The 15,000-nt window shown below is 43.7% G+C and overlaps 1 protein-coding gene across 1 annotated transcript in view; it reads right to left on the reverse strand.

Annotated features, from left to right (window-relative positions):
* Positions 1-15,000, reverse strand: part of khdrbs3 (KH domain containing, RNA binding, signal transduction associated 3) — a gene marked incomplete at both ends in the record, with an annotated part of 73,879 nt that overhangs the window by 9,058 nt on the left and 49,821 nt on the right. The window contains 2 exon segments of the mRNA XM_079750157.1: positions 4,647-4,729; positions 11,870-12,056. Coding sequence (XP_079606283.1) covers positions 4,647-4,729; positions 11,870-12,056 — 270 coding nt within the window.

Below are 15,000 nucleotides of genomic sequence, written 5' to 3' on the forward strand. Positions count from 1 at the left end.
TGATATTTGCTGCTCCTGATGTTGATGCTCCTTCTGGTGTTCATGAATTCCAGCTGCAGGTTGGTGATGTGTAACGCTGGGCCGTACTGTTCTCCAAAGCAGGCACCTCAGCTCTCCAGCAGACCACTGGTTAAATGGGAGCTTGCTTGATGGTACCCCAAGAAATCAAGCACTTCAAGAGGTGTGTGGACACGTAACCAATCACATCAAGGCGTATAAAGGCCATGGCTGTTTCCGTTCACTTAGTGCCAAGATGGAAAAACCCTGTTGCAAGGAGAAAAAATATCAGAACGAGCAGGGACGTTTTTTTGCGAGCACGAGAGATAACACAGCATTTTTTCGCAAAGGGGCGTAAGCTGCGTTCTGTTTCACCTCATGTGTTGTCTCATGTCAATTAATACTCTCTCCTCACAGGCTTTATGATTGCTCTCACAATCAGGGAAATACTACTCACAATAATCATTTTGGTGCACGTAATTTTTGCACGCGTTTTCTATTATTTGCCTACCTACTATCCATATGTAGGTAATGATCATCTCTGTGGTACCGCAGAGTTGATGTTAAATATTTCCACAAAAAACGCTTACACAGACATACACACATACACAAACACACACACACACACACACACACACACACACACACACACACACACACACACCATGCATATGTGTGTGTAAACTGTTTGTGCTGGCATTAGCAGCACAGCATTAGATGTAGATTGTGCAACAGAATGTTTGACAAGTGAAAGTGAACACATACACATACACACACACACACACACACACATCACTTTATTGTGACGTCTTAGTACAGAAAATACAATTTCACAGGAGAAAAGAAGTGTCCTGAGTTCGGTTTTAAATTTTTTTTTCGGAATGATGGTCTCATTTTAGTCCGCAAAAGGCATATATCATGATGTTAAAGATCCTAGAGGACGCGTTTAAAACAAAAATAACACTTAATGGGGTTCACTGGCACTTTAAGTCCTTTCAACAGAGTACATATTCTGTACCTCCGCACCATTTCAACGGATCTGACCTTTAAAAGTGCCGCACCATTGTCCACCTCTCTCGCTCTCCCTTTTATTTTATTTTCCACGGAGGCGCTTCGGGACCTTGAGGACAATGTAGCAGTCCCCTGGCGAGGAGGAGAGGGACGCTTCACCGCCCCGCTGTCTCTCAGTTGTCAAGCATAAAATAACCAACCGCTCGAAAAGCGGCCACCACCATCCGCTCGAAAAGCGGCCACCGCCATCAACGCCACCATCATCATCGTCATCATCGTCCTCATCGTCATCGCCCTCAGACTGACCTTCTCGCGGACCGGAGTCCGGGCCTGGCCGGGCCGGTCCCAAACGCCTGTCCTCCCTCTCCCCTCCCCTATGAGGGATTAGCCCTGTCTCTCCCTCTCCCTCCCCCTCTCCCTGCTCATACAAATGAGAACCAGTCTGCACTGCAATCTCCTTGACCTTACAACACCACGCACGGCCTCCTGAGATGATGTCACTCTCCGGCAGCCCTTTCATAGTGAGAGGTTCGTTAGTCCTTCCTCGTTGGAATGTTTTGTTTGCTCACGGTTTTAGGGTTTCGTAGCTAAATATTTTTCTGTTCTTTCAAGAAAGGCCTCCGTTCTCATTGAATGTTCAATATCCTTATTATAGTTATTGTCCCATTGTTGGTGTGTTTGTTTATTCTTTTTTTCAAAATGCGTCAGCGCCTGATGATTTATATCGTCATGAGACACAATACGGATTTCATGTGCGTCGGATTTTGTTGAAATGAATCAATGGGCGCATAAAGTCTGAACTTTGGTGCAGTATTACATCCTGTTTAAAGTGCAGCAGCGTTTCAGAAAGCCCCAGTCCTCCCTCACAACTAATGGCGGGGCCCTCGCTCCTGCCTTCGGGCTCCCTAGGCTGATCTGATATCATGATAGAGAGAGAGAGAGAGAGAGAGAGAGAGAGAGAGAGAGAGAGGGAGCGAGAGACAGAGAGAAAAACAGAAATAGAGGTTGAGAGAGGGTGCACGATAGGCCAAGATAGAGAGAGACAGAGAGAGAGAGAGACACACACACACACACAAACAGAGTGAGAGAGAAAGAAAGAGAGAGAGAGAGAGAGAGAGAGAGACACACACACACACACCCACACACACAGAGTGCGAGAGAAAGAAAGAGAGAGAGAGGTAGAGAGAGGGCGTGCGAGAGAGAGAGAGACAGAGAGAGAGATGGATGGTAAATTGCTTTGCTTGTTATCCTCCAGCTAGTGAAATTCTGCCACACAGTCAGAGCTCAGATGGGTGATTCTGAGCTGCTCTAGGCAGCCCCAGCATTGTTAGGGGCTGACTTGTCCGTGTTTAGCCTGCCCTTCACTCTGCTTCCCCGGGTACCCGGGTATACCCGCTCCAGCTGGGCTCTCCATGACCACCACCACTACCTTTTGGCTCAAGGCAGCGAGATAAGAAGACGACGAACAAAGCAAAAAGAGAGAGCTTTGTCCGTACCTCTTGTATTATAATGGCTAAAAAAACAGCATTCTACCTGCCGTCATTTAACCGCAGACAGTAATTCTGTGTTTTTTCAACAAATGTATTCTGTTGACGATCACTACAGACACTATGTCGTTAAATTAAAAAACACACAATGTTTTCTGTTGTACCTCCTTCGGGTACAAACCCCTTTACATAATCCCCATTAGACTACAGCTCCACAAAATAAGGTGTCAACAAACTGACAGCAGTCAGGCCAATTTCTGCAAGGTCTTGCGAGGCGTGAAAAACAAGCCTTGGCACAGAGGAATAATCCTACTGTACAGGTCCTTTGTAGAGCACCTTCTGGCACACCAACAGCAGTGGCATCCAACAAACCCTTATACTGTAACCAAGCCATGATTTAATGAAATAATGTTATCAATTGTAATTTATTGGTGTTTCCCCATCCCAATTTTTATTTTTAAATATATGTAAAACATGCAAAATAACTAATAATACAAAACAAACATTGTGTAATAAAAATGTATTTTAAAAAGTCCTGACAACAACCAAATTATAATTGTTATCATAGTAATAATAACAATATGCGTATTTGAGCTCTATAATGTAAGGCATAGGAGAGAAAACAGTGAACCAGTGGTCTCGGGGGGCTGGGACTCTGATGTCTGGCCCCCATTAGTTCCCTGGTCCCCGGCCAGATAACAGATACGAATAATCTCTTTGTGTCTTCCTAGCCTCCAGCTTTTCCATGACAGACTCCATTTTTCTTCCTCCCCGAGCTTCACGATTATTCACCAGACTGCTTTTAAAACAAATAGCCGTGGATACCCTGGGCCAGGTCCCCCACCACCACCACCACAACCACCACCACCACCTCCACCACCACCACCTCCACCACCACCACCACCACCTCCACCTCCACCACTGTCATCATTCCACCAGCTAAACATCGCAACTCAAGTCATAGACCTCAGAGTCTGGTGGGAGAGATTATAAGACACAGAGCATGGCTATATATATATATATATATATAGAGAGAGAGAGAGAGAGAGAGAGAGAGAGAGAGAGAGAGAGAGAGAGAGAGAGAGAGAGTGTGTGAGAGAAAGAGAGCGAGAGAGAGAGAGAGTGTGTGAGAGATAAAGAGAGAGAGAGAGAGAAAGAGAGAAAGAGAGAGAGAGAGAGAAGAAAAAAGAAAAACATAGAGAGAGTGTGTGTGAGAAGCCAAAGAGTATCTAAAAGATGAGAATGCATGAGGAACAAACCAGAGCAGCGTGACAGATATTACCATCGGCCATCAAAGAAAACATTGACCATCTTGATCACAAAAGTCAAAAGACAGAATAATCTGTGCTCTCTCATGTGTGTGTGTGTGTGCGTCTTTGCAGGTGTTTGTGTGTGTGCGTGTATGTGTGTATGCATGTGATTTTGCATGTGTCTCTAATGCTATTCCATGTTTGACATCTTAAGTATAACAATCATTGCTCTGTTGGTCAGCCGGGCAAAAATAGGAGTCAAAACAAGGCGTGGGAGGAATAGGAATGTACACTAGATGACACACAAGACAACCCGAGCACAGCCCAGTCTTCTTTGGCATGAGCAAGGCGATAGCTCTTTATACGTGTACCAAAATCAATATACCATCCTTCCTAAACGGAGCCATATACTACAATTTGAACCAAATGTATTCATTTTTCTGACGTGATTTGGAATTCCACTGCATGAAACAGGAGAGGGACGGTTTTGAATGATGAAACTGGATTTTAATTTTGATTCATTGTGATTAATCTACACTTGGATGTTTTGTTGCTATGTCTATGCTATTTAAACAACCCCTCCAGAAAGATCTCTTGCAAACTTTTCAAGTGTATTCCTGGTTAAACGTGGTACTAATGCTTTATTAAAATTAAATTCTCAAATAAATCATCATTGATTTACTAAATTCTCTTTATTAGTGGTATCCTCACATTCTTAAATTCCTGGTAAAAAAATAATTATAGATATACGATTTTTTTTTTCCCTCTGCGACGACTCACTCATGCTCTATTAAAAAAAATTAAAAAGGCTAAATGAACATGGTTTCCTTCTGCGCGAATGGCGTGCAACTAATGGCACGCAATTAGCCCAGGCGGGCTGTGGCGTTCACGCTCCACTCACTTCTGTCCTTGATTACTGTAGTTGTTGTCGTAGGATTCATAGCCCTGGTCATCATAAGCCGTTCCATAGCCGTCGTCGTATTCCTAAAGGAGAAGAGAAGAAACACAACCCCCGGTCAGCGGCTCACTTCACAACAGCCAATCAGAAACAGCCGAGACCAACAGCAGCCCCTCTACGTCAAAAGGGCTCGCTACGGCCCGGTCGGTGCGGAGGACGGATTGATGCGAAAGGCTGGCGATTTCATCGCCGCAGCGAAAGGAGGGGGAGGCCCGCAACATCTGTTTGCGCGCCAGCTATCTTCATCCTCGCCCTATGCTGCCCCCCCCCCACCCCCACCACGCCCCTGCCTAGAGCTACATCAAAGGGAAACAGTGGCACACTCGTCCTCATTTGGGATAAATGGGACTTATGTTCCACAAAAGACGCAGACCCCTCGCGACACATCGCTCATCCCCCCGCACGCTCCTCGGCTAATTCCATCTGGCCCCGATTTGCACGCTCAGAATGAATTTCTGTACGTTTGAACAGCAGAAGAAAATACTCATCACAGCCGTGTTATTATTAAGGCTCTAATGCTTGATTGGAAACCCGTATTTGCCAAGTGGCAGTATTGGAGTTTGGCCTTTTATCTATAATCCTCTTGAAAAACCAACAGCATGTGTTAGAACTATGTGAAGTTCATCAAAGCGTCATCTTAAAAGCGTCTTGTTGTTTCTATGGACTGTTTAGGATTTGGTGTTTTTTCCTCTTTTGGGTTTTTGAGAGTTATCATTAGGATGTATTGGTTTGTTAATATTTTTTTACTTTGATTGAACACCAGTGTAAATAAATGTGACTTTTCCATGCTTGTATACATTTGAGGGCTCACCCGTTTAAAACTTGCATTCATTCACTCCTTCAGTCAGGCGGCTATTTTAGGCTTCATAAGTGGCCTGGTTGTATTCATGGTTTGGAAAACTATTGAATTAGCTTAAAGACATCACAGCACTTTATGTTGACTTAATTTTGGTTACGGTGTCATTCTTGTTTTTCTTGTTTTCTAAAAAACATGTCGTCATTTATTTATGTGGAAAAATATGTTGAAAAAACTGTTGAAAAATTAAAGGAAAGCAAGACCCCTAATTTTAAGACTCTTTTTAAACTTACGCTCTAATTCAAAACTGCTTACTGTATGAAAAAGAATAACAAGATGTGTGCCAGACAAAAAAAACACACAGAAATATATGTATAATACATTATATTAATATAACTGATCCATACAGAAAAATACACAGCTGGTTAAATTTAAACCAACAATCCAATAAATAAATAAACTCCAATAAACTCATTTTAAAAGAGTCCTTGGCCCACATCCCTAAAGGAAATGTTGTCCAGTTCGTTTGCCTTGGGAACATTTTTGGCTTTTGGTTTGTAATTTAGACATGCGTGTTCATGTCCAAAATCGAACATGTGTGAACTTAGCAATCAATATTTATGACTACCTCCCATTTTCCTGATGCATATTTATGACTTCATGTTATAGCCCGATGACTGATTTGATAGACGAATCAAATTTTTCATGAATATTTATGGCAATATTAATAAACTGAAAAGGTCTAGGAAGCTGTGCACTGTGTTTCAAAGTGTGCCATGGATCAAGCAGTTTTACATGGGAAATATTGAAACAAATGTGTGATCACAGAGGGATTATTCAATAGAGGTTCATCTGATGGTCTGAGCCATGATCAGTATGAGTGAATAAGTACTGCTTTAGAGCATTTCTGGCCATCAGTTGAACTGCGCTATCTCTATCACTTTCTCTGTTACTCTCAGATACTTTCAGCTGCTCTGTACTGGGGCCATTTGAGGTTGTTCATTCTTGCAGCACAAATGTAATTCTTACTCCAATTTTGATGGTATGATTGGATTGTTAACAGTTGCTTTAGGTAGATGCGTCTGCTAAAGGAACAGAATATTAATACAAATAAAATGTAAATATAATGATGATCAGTTACTATCTTAGAACCAGTTTATCTAAATAGCTTCAGTACAAGGGACAGCAATGCGTTGTACGGTGAACGTAACATTGCTATTTCTGTTTGTTATTGTATCTAACCAAGTCCCGTTCAACCTGCAGATTTCAGAATTCTCTTTGATTGAGACTTGTTTTGACACAGAACTGGATGAAGTGAAAAGGTGAAAAGAAAAATGTATTTCTCTGTAGGGATCCTTTCCATAATGTTAGAGTATAATCTGAGCTGGCCAGTGGCAAGAACACTCACTTTTAGAGGACATACATTCAAGGGGCACTATTGCCCTAAAGGATTACATTGCAGCCCATTTTTCGCAGATTATGACTGCAGAATTCTGGCTAAATATCAAATAGTGTTGTCCACATCTGTCCCTTGAACACCAAATGATGGGTAAATAGAGTCCAGGTTGAAAATTCCAACAAGTTTCTGTTTAACAAGTATTATAACACGTCCAGGATGCAGACATTTTTTATTGAAACTGCTCTGTTGCTGCCAGAATATAGCTTCAAGTCCAACACATGTCTGGTGAAAAGCTTTGTTAAGCAAAGTCAAAAGCTTTCTAAAAACTTTCAAGGATGAAAAATCCCGGAACAAAATTATTGAAGATAAAAACAAACATTAAGACTCAAAATATCGGTGAAACATTTTTATTAAATGATTTATAAAGATTCTAATTGAAGCAGCATAAAGATCTAGCAAGAATTGTATTATGGTATGAAGGTTTACAATACAGTATGTGGCAGTTTAGAAACAATGCTCTATTGCACGCTATACTTACAAAATAATAGCACTTATAACAAAGTAGAGATTGTTATATTAATGTATTTTTAATGGTTAAATAATCACCGCAAAAATGTCGGCAGTGCCTCACGATACTTCACAGACATAAACTTGTCTAAACAGGATTTGTGTGATGCTGGAGGACTGATTGAGGGCAGAGGCACAGAGAGGAACGAAGAGAGGGGAATGAGAGAAAAACAGAAAACAAAAAGGACAGAAAAGAGAGAGTGAGGGAGAGAGAATAAAAAAAGCAAAGCGACAGAAGAGGAAGAGAGAGGGATGGGCCGAGAAAGCTGGTGTCAGCGAAAGAATTGGAATGGAGTGACAACAAAAAGGGACAACAGAGAGCAACATGGAGATAGTGAAAGAGAGCGAGAGAGAGAGAGAGAGAGAGAGAGCGAGAGAGAGAGAGAGGGAGAGAGCTAGACGACAGAGACAGTGCACCCCTCTCCCCCTAAGTGAGTCTTTCATTTGTATGCCAGTGGAAGGCTGAGAGGCGTGTTGTTAAAAGATAAGGGCTGCCCTCACGGGCCACAGAGGACTTAGAGAGTGGCTGGCGCTGCATGTTCCAACAGCACTATCAGAGCCGCTGGGCCGTGCTCGACATCACCGTGGTAACCGATAGGGATGCGGAGGGGCCTGGCCGGCGTCATGAGAGCACCACGGGTCCCGAGACGTGTGCGAGTGCGTCCTCGTGTTTACATGCAGACCATTCGTGTTGTCAGTGTGCGCGTCACACTGTGTTTGTCAAGGACAAAAGGCCCGAGACAGATTGAACAGAAAGCTTGTCTGTCGGTCTGTCTGGATGGATGTAGTCCATCCATCATCCTGTCAATTGATTGGTCATCACATGTCTGCATACGCATGTGAGGGACAATAGTTATGAGGGGGATTTCACAACAAGTCTGTCTGTCCCGCTGTCCTTCTGTCCAATCAGCATTGTTTTAATGTATTTTTTTTTCTTCTAATATTTCTTTCTGGATGCGATCTGTTGACACTAATCCCATTCAGTCCAGGCAACAAACACAGCTCCAAATGCAGAACATGGGTTTGCATTAGGCCTGGATGGGAGGTCTCCAGGCTACCCTCTGGACAGCAACATGCTCATAGGCCATATGTACGGGCCACTCGGAGAAGCTGTTCGTATTACACATCTTGACAGTCAACATTGAGTTATGGAAGCATAGATATATCTATGCTGTAATATATAAACATAAATATATATATATATAAAATCTATCCCTGATAGAACACTATTAGCTATTAGCTATTAGTAGGTAAACACCCAGAACAATATTAGGATAACAGTGGATGCCAACAAAGCATTTGAGCTTGGCTTTCAGTTTGACTGCAGTTATCTTTTTAGCGGAAGAATATTCCCCGCTATATTTAGCCTCATCAGCTCCAAGGATGACAATGAAATGAAGACTTTCAATTGTCACACGAGAAAAAGAAGCACCCTTCTGCTCAATGGACTATTCCTGGCTCTTGACGTCAGCTTGGAATCGACTGGTGTGTGTGAATGGGAGCTGCCCTTGGGTGGCTGTGGCTGTCAGCCACTTACTGCAGAGGTCAGCCACAAGGTTATCAAACACACAATACTTAACCAGGATTACTCACACGCTGAGTATAATACACCACTACATGTATAGAGCACATCAGACACTCGCTCTTAGCCAAAGGGATGCCCCCACCACCACTGAAATAGATTCATGCAGATGTACGCTCTTACATGAGCTATGACACACGCAACCATTTCAACCAGCCTCCCTCAATCACTCTATATGTATTTGGTTCAAGCAAACAAGTCTTATTGTTAATACGTCCTCCTCTGCGTCATCATTGGAAAGTAATACAGAGTCTTAGACAAGGATCACAAGATTAAACTAACTCCTCTCCAATTAGATTGAGTACAGGTTTTAAAGAGACCTTAATGCCCCTAACGAATGACAGGAAATTAGATTTGTCTGCATAATGCATCATAGTGCTTATTCAGGTCTGAATGGGCCGTGCCCAGACTGAATCAGTGAATAATAACATTTATGTGATTTTGTTTGGCAACAATTAGACTCAGTATAATTTAATACTGATGATGACACTGGGAATAATAGATTTGATAGGACTGGATTAGTGAGATTCTAGCCGTCAGCTCAAGATACCCCTGTATTGCAGACATGGAAACACATGGATGGAAACAGCATAAAATAGCCCCCATCTCAAATCTAAACTTATGCTCAATAGAGATACTATACTGAAACAGGAGCCAAGCACAACTAATATCCCAGCCAGGTAGAGGCCAGAGAGGCAGAGACCAGCCAGAGACTCACCAGACAAAGACCAGCCAGACAGAGATCAGCCAGAGACCAACCAGAGACTAACCAGAGACTAACCAGAGACCAGCCAGGCAGAGATCAGTCAGAGACCAACCAGAGACTAACCAGAGACTAACCAGAGACCAGCCAGGAAGAGACCAACCAGAGACCAACCAGAGAATAACCAGAGACTAACCAGAGACCAGCCAGACAGAGATCAGCCAGAGACCAACCAGAGACTAACCAGAGACTAACCAGAGACCAGCCAGGCAGAGACCAACCTAAGACCAGCCAGAGACCAACAAGATAGAGACCAACCAGACAGAGACCAACCAGATAGAGACCAACCAGAAAGAGACCAACCAGAGACCAACCAGAGACCAACCAGACAGAGACCAACCAGATAGAGACCAACCAGAAAGAGACCAACCAGAAAGAGACCAACCAGATAGAGACCAACCAGAAAGAGACCAACCAGAAAGAGACCAACCAGATAGAGACCAACCAGAAAAAGACCAACCAGAAAGAGACCAACCAGATAGAGACCAACCAGATAGAGACCAACCAGATAGAGACCAACCAGAAAGAGACCAACCAGATAGAGACCAACCAGATAGAGACCAACCAGATAGAGACCAACCAGAAAGAGACCAACCAGAGACCACCAGACAGAGACTAAGCAGGGGCCAACCAGAGACCGACCAGAGACCAACCAGAGACCGACCAGAGACCGACCAGAGACTGACCAGAGACCAACCAGAGACCAACCAGAGACCAACCAGAGACCAACCAGAGACCGACCAGAGACCGACCAGAGACCAACCAGAGACCGACCAGAGACCGACCAGAGACCAACCAGAGACCGACCAGAGACCAACCAGAGACCGACCAGAGACCGACCAGAGACCACCCAGACAGAGACCAACCAGAGACCAACCAGAGACCAACCAGAGACCAACCAGAGACCGACCAGAGACCACCCAGACAGAGACCAACCAGAGACCAACCAGAGACCGACCAGAGACCAACCAGAGACCGACCAGAGACCGACCAGAGACCGACCAGAGACCACCCAGACAGAGACCAACCAGAGACCAAGCAGAGACCAACCAGACAGAGACATACCAGAGACCAACCAGGGAGAGCAGCAGAGAACACGCTCAGAGAGAACAATGCGACCAGCTGGGGGCTAAATGGTGAGATGGTGTGGAGGCAAAAAGCATGAGGGCAAAAAACACTTCGCTGATGAAGACAAGAGAGCCTATTTGTAAATACCTGACGGGGAACACTCGTCATAGAAAGCGGGGGCATTGAGACAACAGCGCGAGCTGCTCTTTCGGCGCCTAATTCACCGCGATGTGTGAATAGATTTATCATCTGGCAGATGCTAGGGGTCTCCTCTTTGTGTCACGTGGATACACCAGGGCAGGTGTTGTGGGGGGTGGGAGCTGGGTGCAGTTTACAATGGTGACAAGGATGGGAAACAGCTGGTCCTGGAGTCATTTTATATGACCTCTACGCATTTGGATTTGCCAACCTTTTGAATAAACCTGTCAGATGGCGTTAGGTGCGGGCCGCCGGGGCAATTTTCCAACGCTGGCCCACCTCTTCTCACCCGCTACCTGCTAAATATGCTAGGACGATGCCAGTAACCCTGCCAGGGGAACCCACTCTGACAGACTCCACTGTGGCAGCCCGGTCTTGGCAAATACACAACCCGTCTGATTTTCCAACCTTAATATAGCTGTGGGTTTTTTTGGACGTTCTGCAGGTGAACTACAATGTCAAAACATATTGAGTTGGAGGAACAAATCCAATACTTTTCTAGTATAAAAAAATAAAATGTGTGTTATGGGAAAAAACGTTACAACAGCATAATAACTAAAACATAGACTTCTGGGACGGCAATAAAGAGCCAATCAGAAACATGGGATTCGCAATGACCCTTGTTTGACCACACAGGGTGCTGTCCCTAGGGCTTCGTTTATTTAACTCTTTAACTACATTTTTTTAAGAAAATGTCTCGCAGGCAAACACATCCGTGAGATGTGTCCATAAGCATGTGAGGCGACGCTATGGAGGTTTGTGTACTTCACACCCTTCTACTGCCTCTACTCACATATTCGCCGTAGGTGTCCTGGACTGTGGGAGGAGCCGGCCGGTACCCCGCCGGCGGGGGCGCGCCTCGCGCTCTCTGCGCCGGAACGCCCCTCCCTCGGGAAGAAGGTACCCGGGTCGGAAGAGCACCTCGGGGCACGGCTCCGCGGGGTACCGCTGCATGCAGGGGGGGCACTCCACCTCTACTCCTGCAGAGGAAGCAGGAGAACGAGAAGAGGAAGAAGAAGGAGGGAGTTTATGAGCAGAAGATGAAGAAGAGGAGGAGGATGAAGAGGAAGAAGAAGAAGGAGGAGGAGGAATAAGAGGAAGAAGAAGAGGAAGAAGAAGGAGGATTATGAGAAGAAGAAGAAGAAGAAGAAGATGAAGAAGAAGAAGAAGAAGAAGAAGAAGAAGAAGGAGGATTATGAGAAGAAGAAGAAGAAGAAGAAGATGAAGAAGAAGAAGAAGAAGAAGAAGAAGAAGAGAAGAAGGAGCGAGATTATGAGAAGAAGATGAAGAAGAAGAAGAAGAAGAAGAAGAAGAAGAAGAAGAAGAAGAAGAAGAAGAAGAAGAAGAAGAAGGAGGAGGATTATGAGAAGAAGATGAAGAAGAAGAAGAAGAAGAAGAAGAAGAAGAAGAAGAAGAAGAAGAAGAAGAAGAAGAAGAAGAGAAGAAGGAGCGAGATTATGAGAAGAAGATGAAGAAGAAGAAGAAGAAGAAGAAGAAGAAGAAGAAGAAGAAGAAGAAGAAGAAGAAGAAGGAGGGAGATTATGAGCAGAAGATGAAGAAGAGGAGGAGGATGAAGAGGAAGAAGAAGATGAGGAAGAAGAAGAAGAAGAAGGAGGATTATGAGAAGAAGGAGAAGAAGAAGAAGAAGAAGAAGAAGAAGAAGAAGAAGAAGAAGAAGAAGAAGAAGAAGAAGAAGAAGAAGAAGAAGAAGGAGGATTGTGAGCAGAAGAAGAGGAAGAGGAACGGTGGGGATGGGGGAACAAACAGAAAGGTGGTATTTTCAGATGAAAGACGACTGGATACCCACATCACACAATAAACTTGGCCGAGGCATCGTGGTACATTCCCTGGTAACTTTCTGTGATAAATGCAAAAAATATTGGTGGGTTTGACTTTTTGTTGTGCGTATTTTTTTATTGAGGAGAATTTCTAACAGAATAACTCGCCTATGATCTTGGGTGGTTGATATCTTACCTACGTGACATGCTCTCTGTTAACATGGCCATGTTAACAGAGGCCCGTGGCTAAGACATGCCGACAGGACATTCTAGCGCAAACAAACGCATCGACACCTCAGCAATTTCACTAGACAAGGTTATTGCCGCCTTTCCTGTTTCAACATTGTTAACATCTCTGCCACGTGAACGTTCATCAAACAAAATTGGCGTTTAATACGTCATTATTGCGGACACTTCATCAGGCCATTCAACCGTTTTATTAGGCGTTTGTTTTACTAGCTGGGGTTGAGCGGGGCCGAAGACATGGGCAGCCCACAGAGAGACGCTGCACACAAACCAAATGCTAACCGCTATCACCGTTTATAAATACTAATAAAAGAATGTGATAAAAACTATAATTGTAAAGTCTTTGTTAGATTGGACATGATGGGTGTCCATTTAGGTTGCTCCCCTCCCGGTAACAAAATGATAACAAATGTACCGGTAATTCATCTCGTCAGTATTGACACACAAATGTGCTTCGGTCTCCCACACAATGCAGTCTTGCGGCCTGTAGGCCTCTGCTCCTCGTTCAGTTTTAGAACTGGAGTTACAGCTGTTCAATGACAAGGGAATTAAATGGAACCCCCCCTTTCTCACAGGGCCCTCCTCTGCTGCTGCATACTAGGGCTTTGATAAGAGGAGCGTTCCCCTCTTCAGAGAGCCGTCACCCTGCGACATGGCGGAGAAACAAACACACCTCGGTGACCCATGAATGTTTAGTTATTGTAGTTTTTGCGACCATTATCGTGTTTATTCATCATTTTTTATCGGGCATATGGAACATATGTAACACTCAAGATTGAGGTCAATGCAAAACAATGATACGTTTAGAACAATCTCAATTGGCCAATTGTGACCATTTAACAAGAGCAGCAACAGTCTAGATCACTCAAATAAAATTGCCCCATTGAAGCTGTCCTGTTGTTCTTTGTTCCTAAGCTATTGAATGTCACCAATAATGCCTTTTTGACAAATAGCTTGTCAGCGGCACATTCTCAAATGTTCTGGGTGAATTCACAGGCACTTCCATAAATAAAATACGTTTAGGCTGTTTTTCATTCTCTGCTGTGCTCAAATATAACAAAAAAAAAAAAATATATATATATATATATACCTGATTACTTCCCTGAATGCCTCAAGTCTATCTTTACACTTGACATTGATCAACACAGTGGGTGCCAGCTGGCAAGCGTCAAGTAGTTGACTCGACACTCACACACACTTGTGCATTGCCCTCCCCAAACACACAGACACCCTTCTGACAAGACAGCTCCCCCTATCTGTCGTGGACTGATCACAGAGGCACCTCCAGTCACAGGGAGGGTATACAGACAGCAGATATTGTCAAAGACGGGGGCCACAGATCAGACGGCCCTGTGCCACATCCATTCAGCTTAGTGCAGACCACTTTAGTTTGGAGTATGCTCTCCTCTCTCCCCGCTAAATCTCTCTCCCCCCTAAATCTCTCCTCTCTCGCTCTCTCTCTCAATCTATTTCTATCTAGCCTCTCTCTCTCTCTCTCTCTCTCTCTCTCTCTCTCTCTCTCTCTCTCTCGCTCTCTCTCTCTCACTCTCTCTATCACTCTCAAAATACCTTGATTGACATGGAAAATAAACATTTACAAAGCCAAAACTATATGAAAAGGAAATAAAGGGAAAATAAAGATGAATAATTAAGTGAAATATCAATGATTAATACAATCTCTCTATCTATTTATGTCTCTCTGTCCCTTTTTGTTGTCACTCTTTATCTCTCTTATGATGAACTTACTCATCACATGGGTATACTTGACACTCTTTTAAATCAAATCTTCATGTGTTTATATATATGTAAAATATATCTGTGATAATTAGTCCTCACTGAATTTCACCTTCCACACAAATCTAAGTATGCCTTCAGCATGCAGTCAATAATTTACTCGAAA

Source organism: Pollachius pollachius (assembly GCF_949987615.1).
Source record: "Pollachius pollachius genome assembly, chromosome: 13".
Taxonomy (NCBI): Eukaryota; Metazoa; Chordata; class Actinopteri; order Gadiformes; family Gadidae; genus Pollachius; species Pollachius pollachius.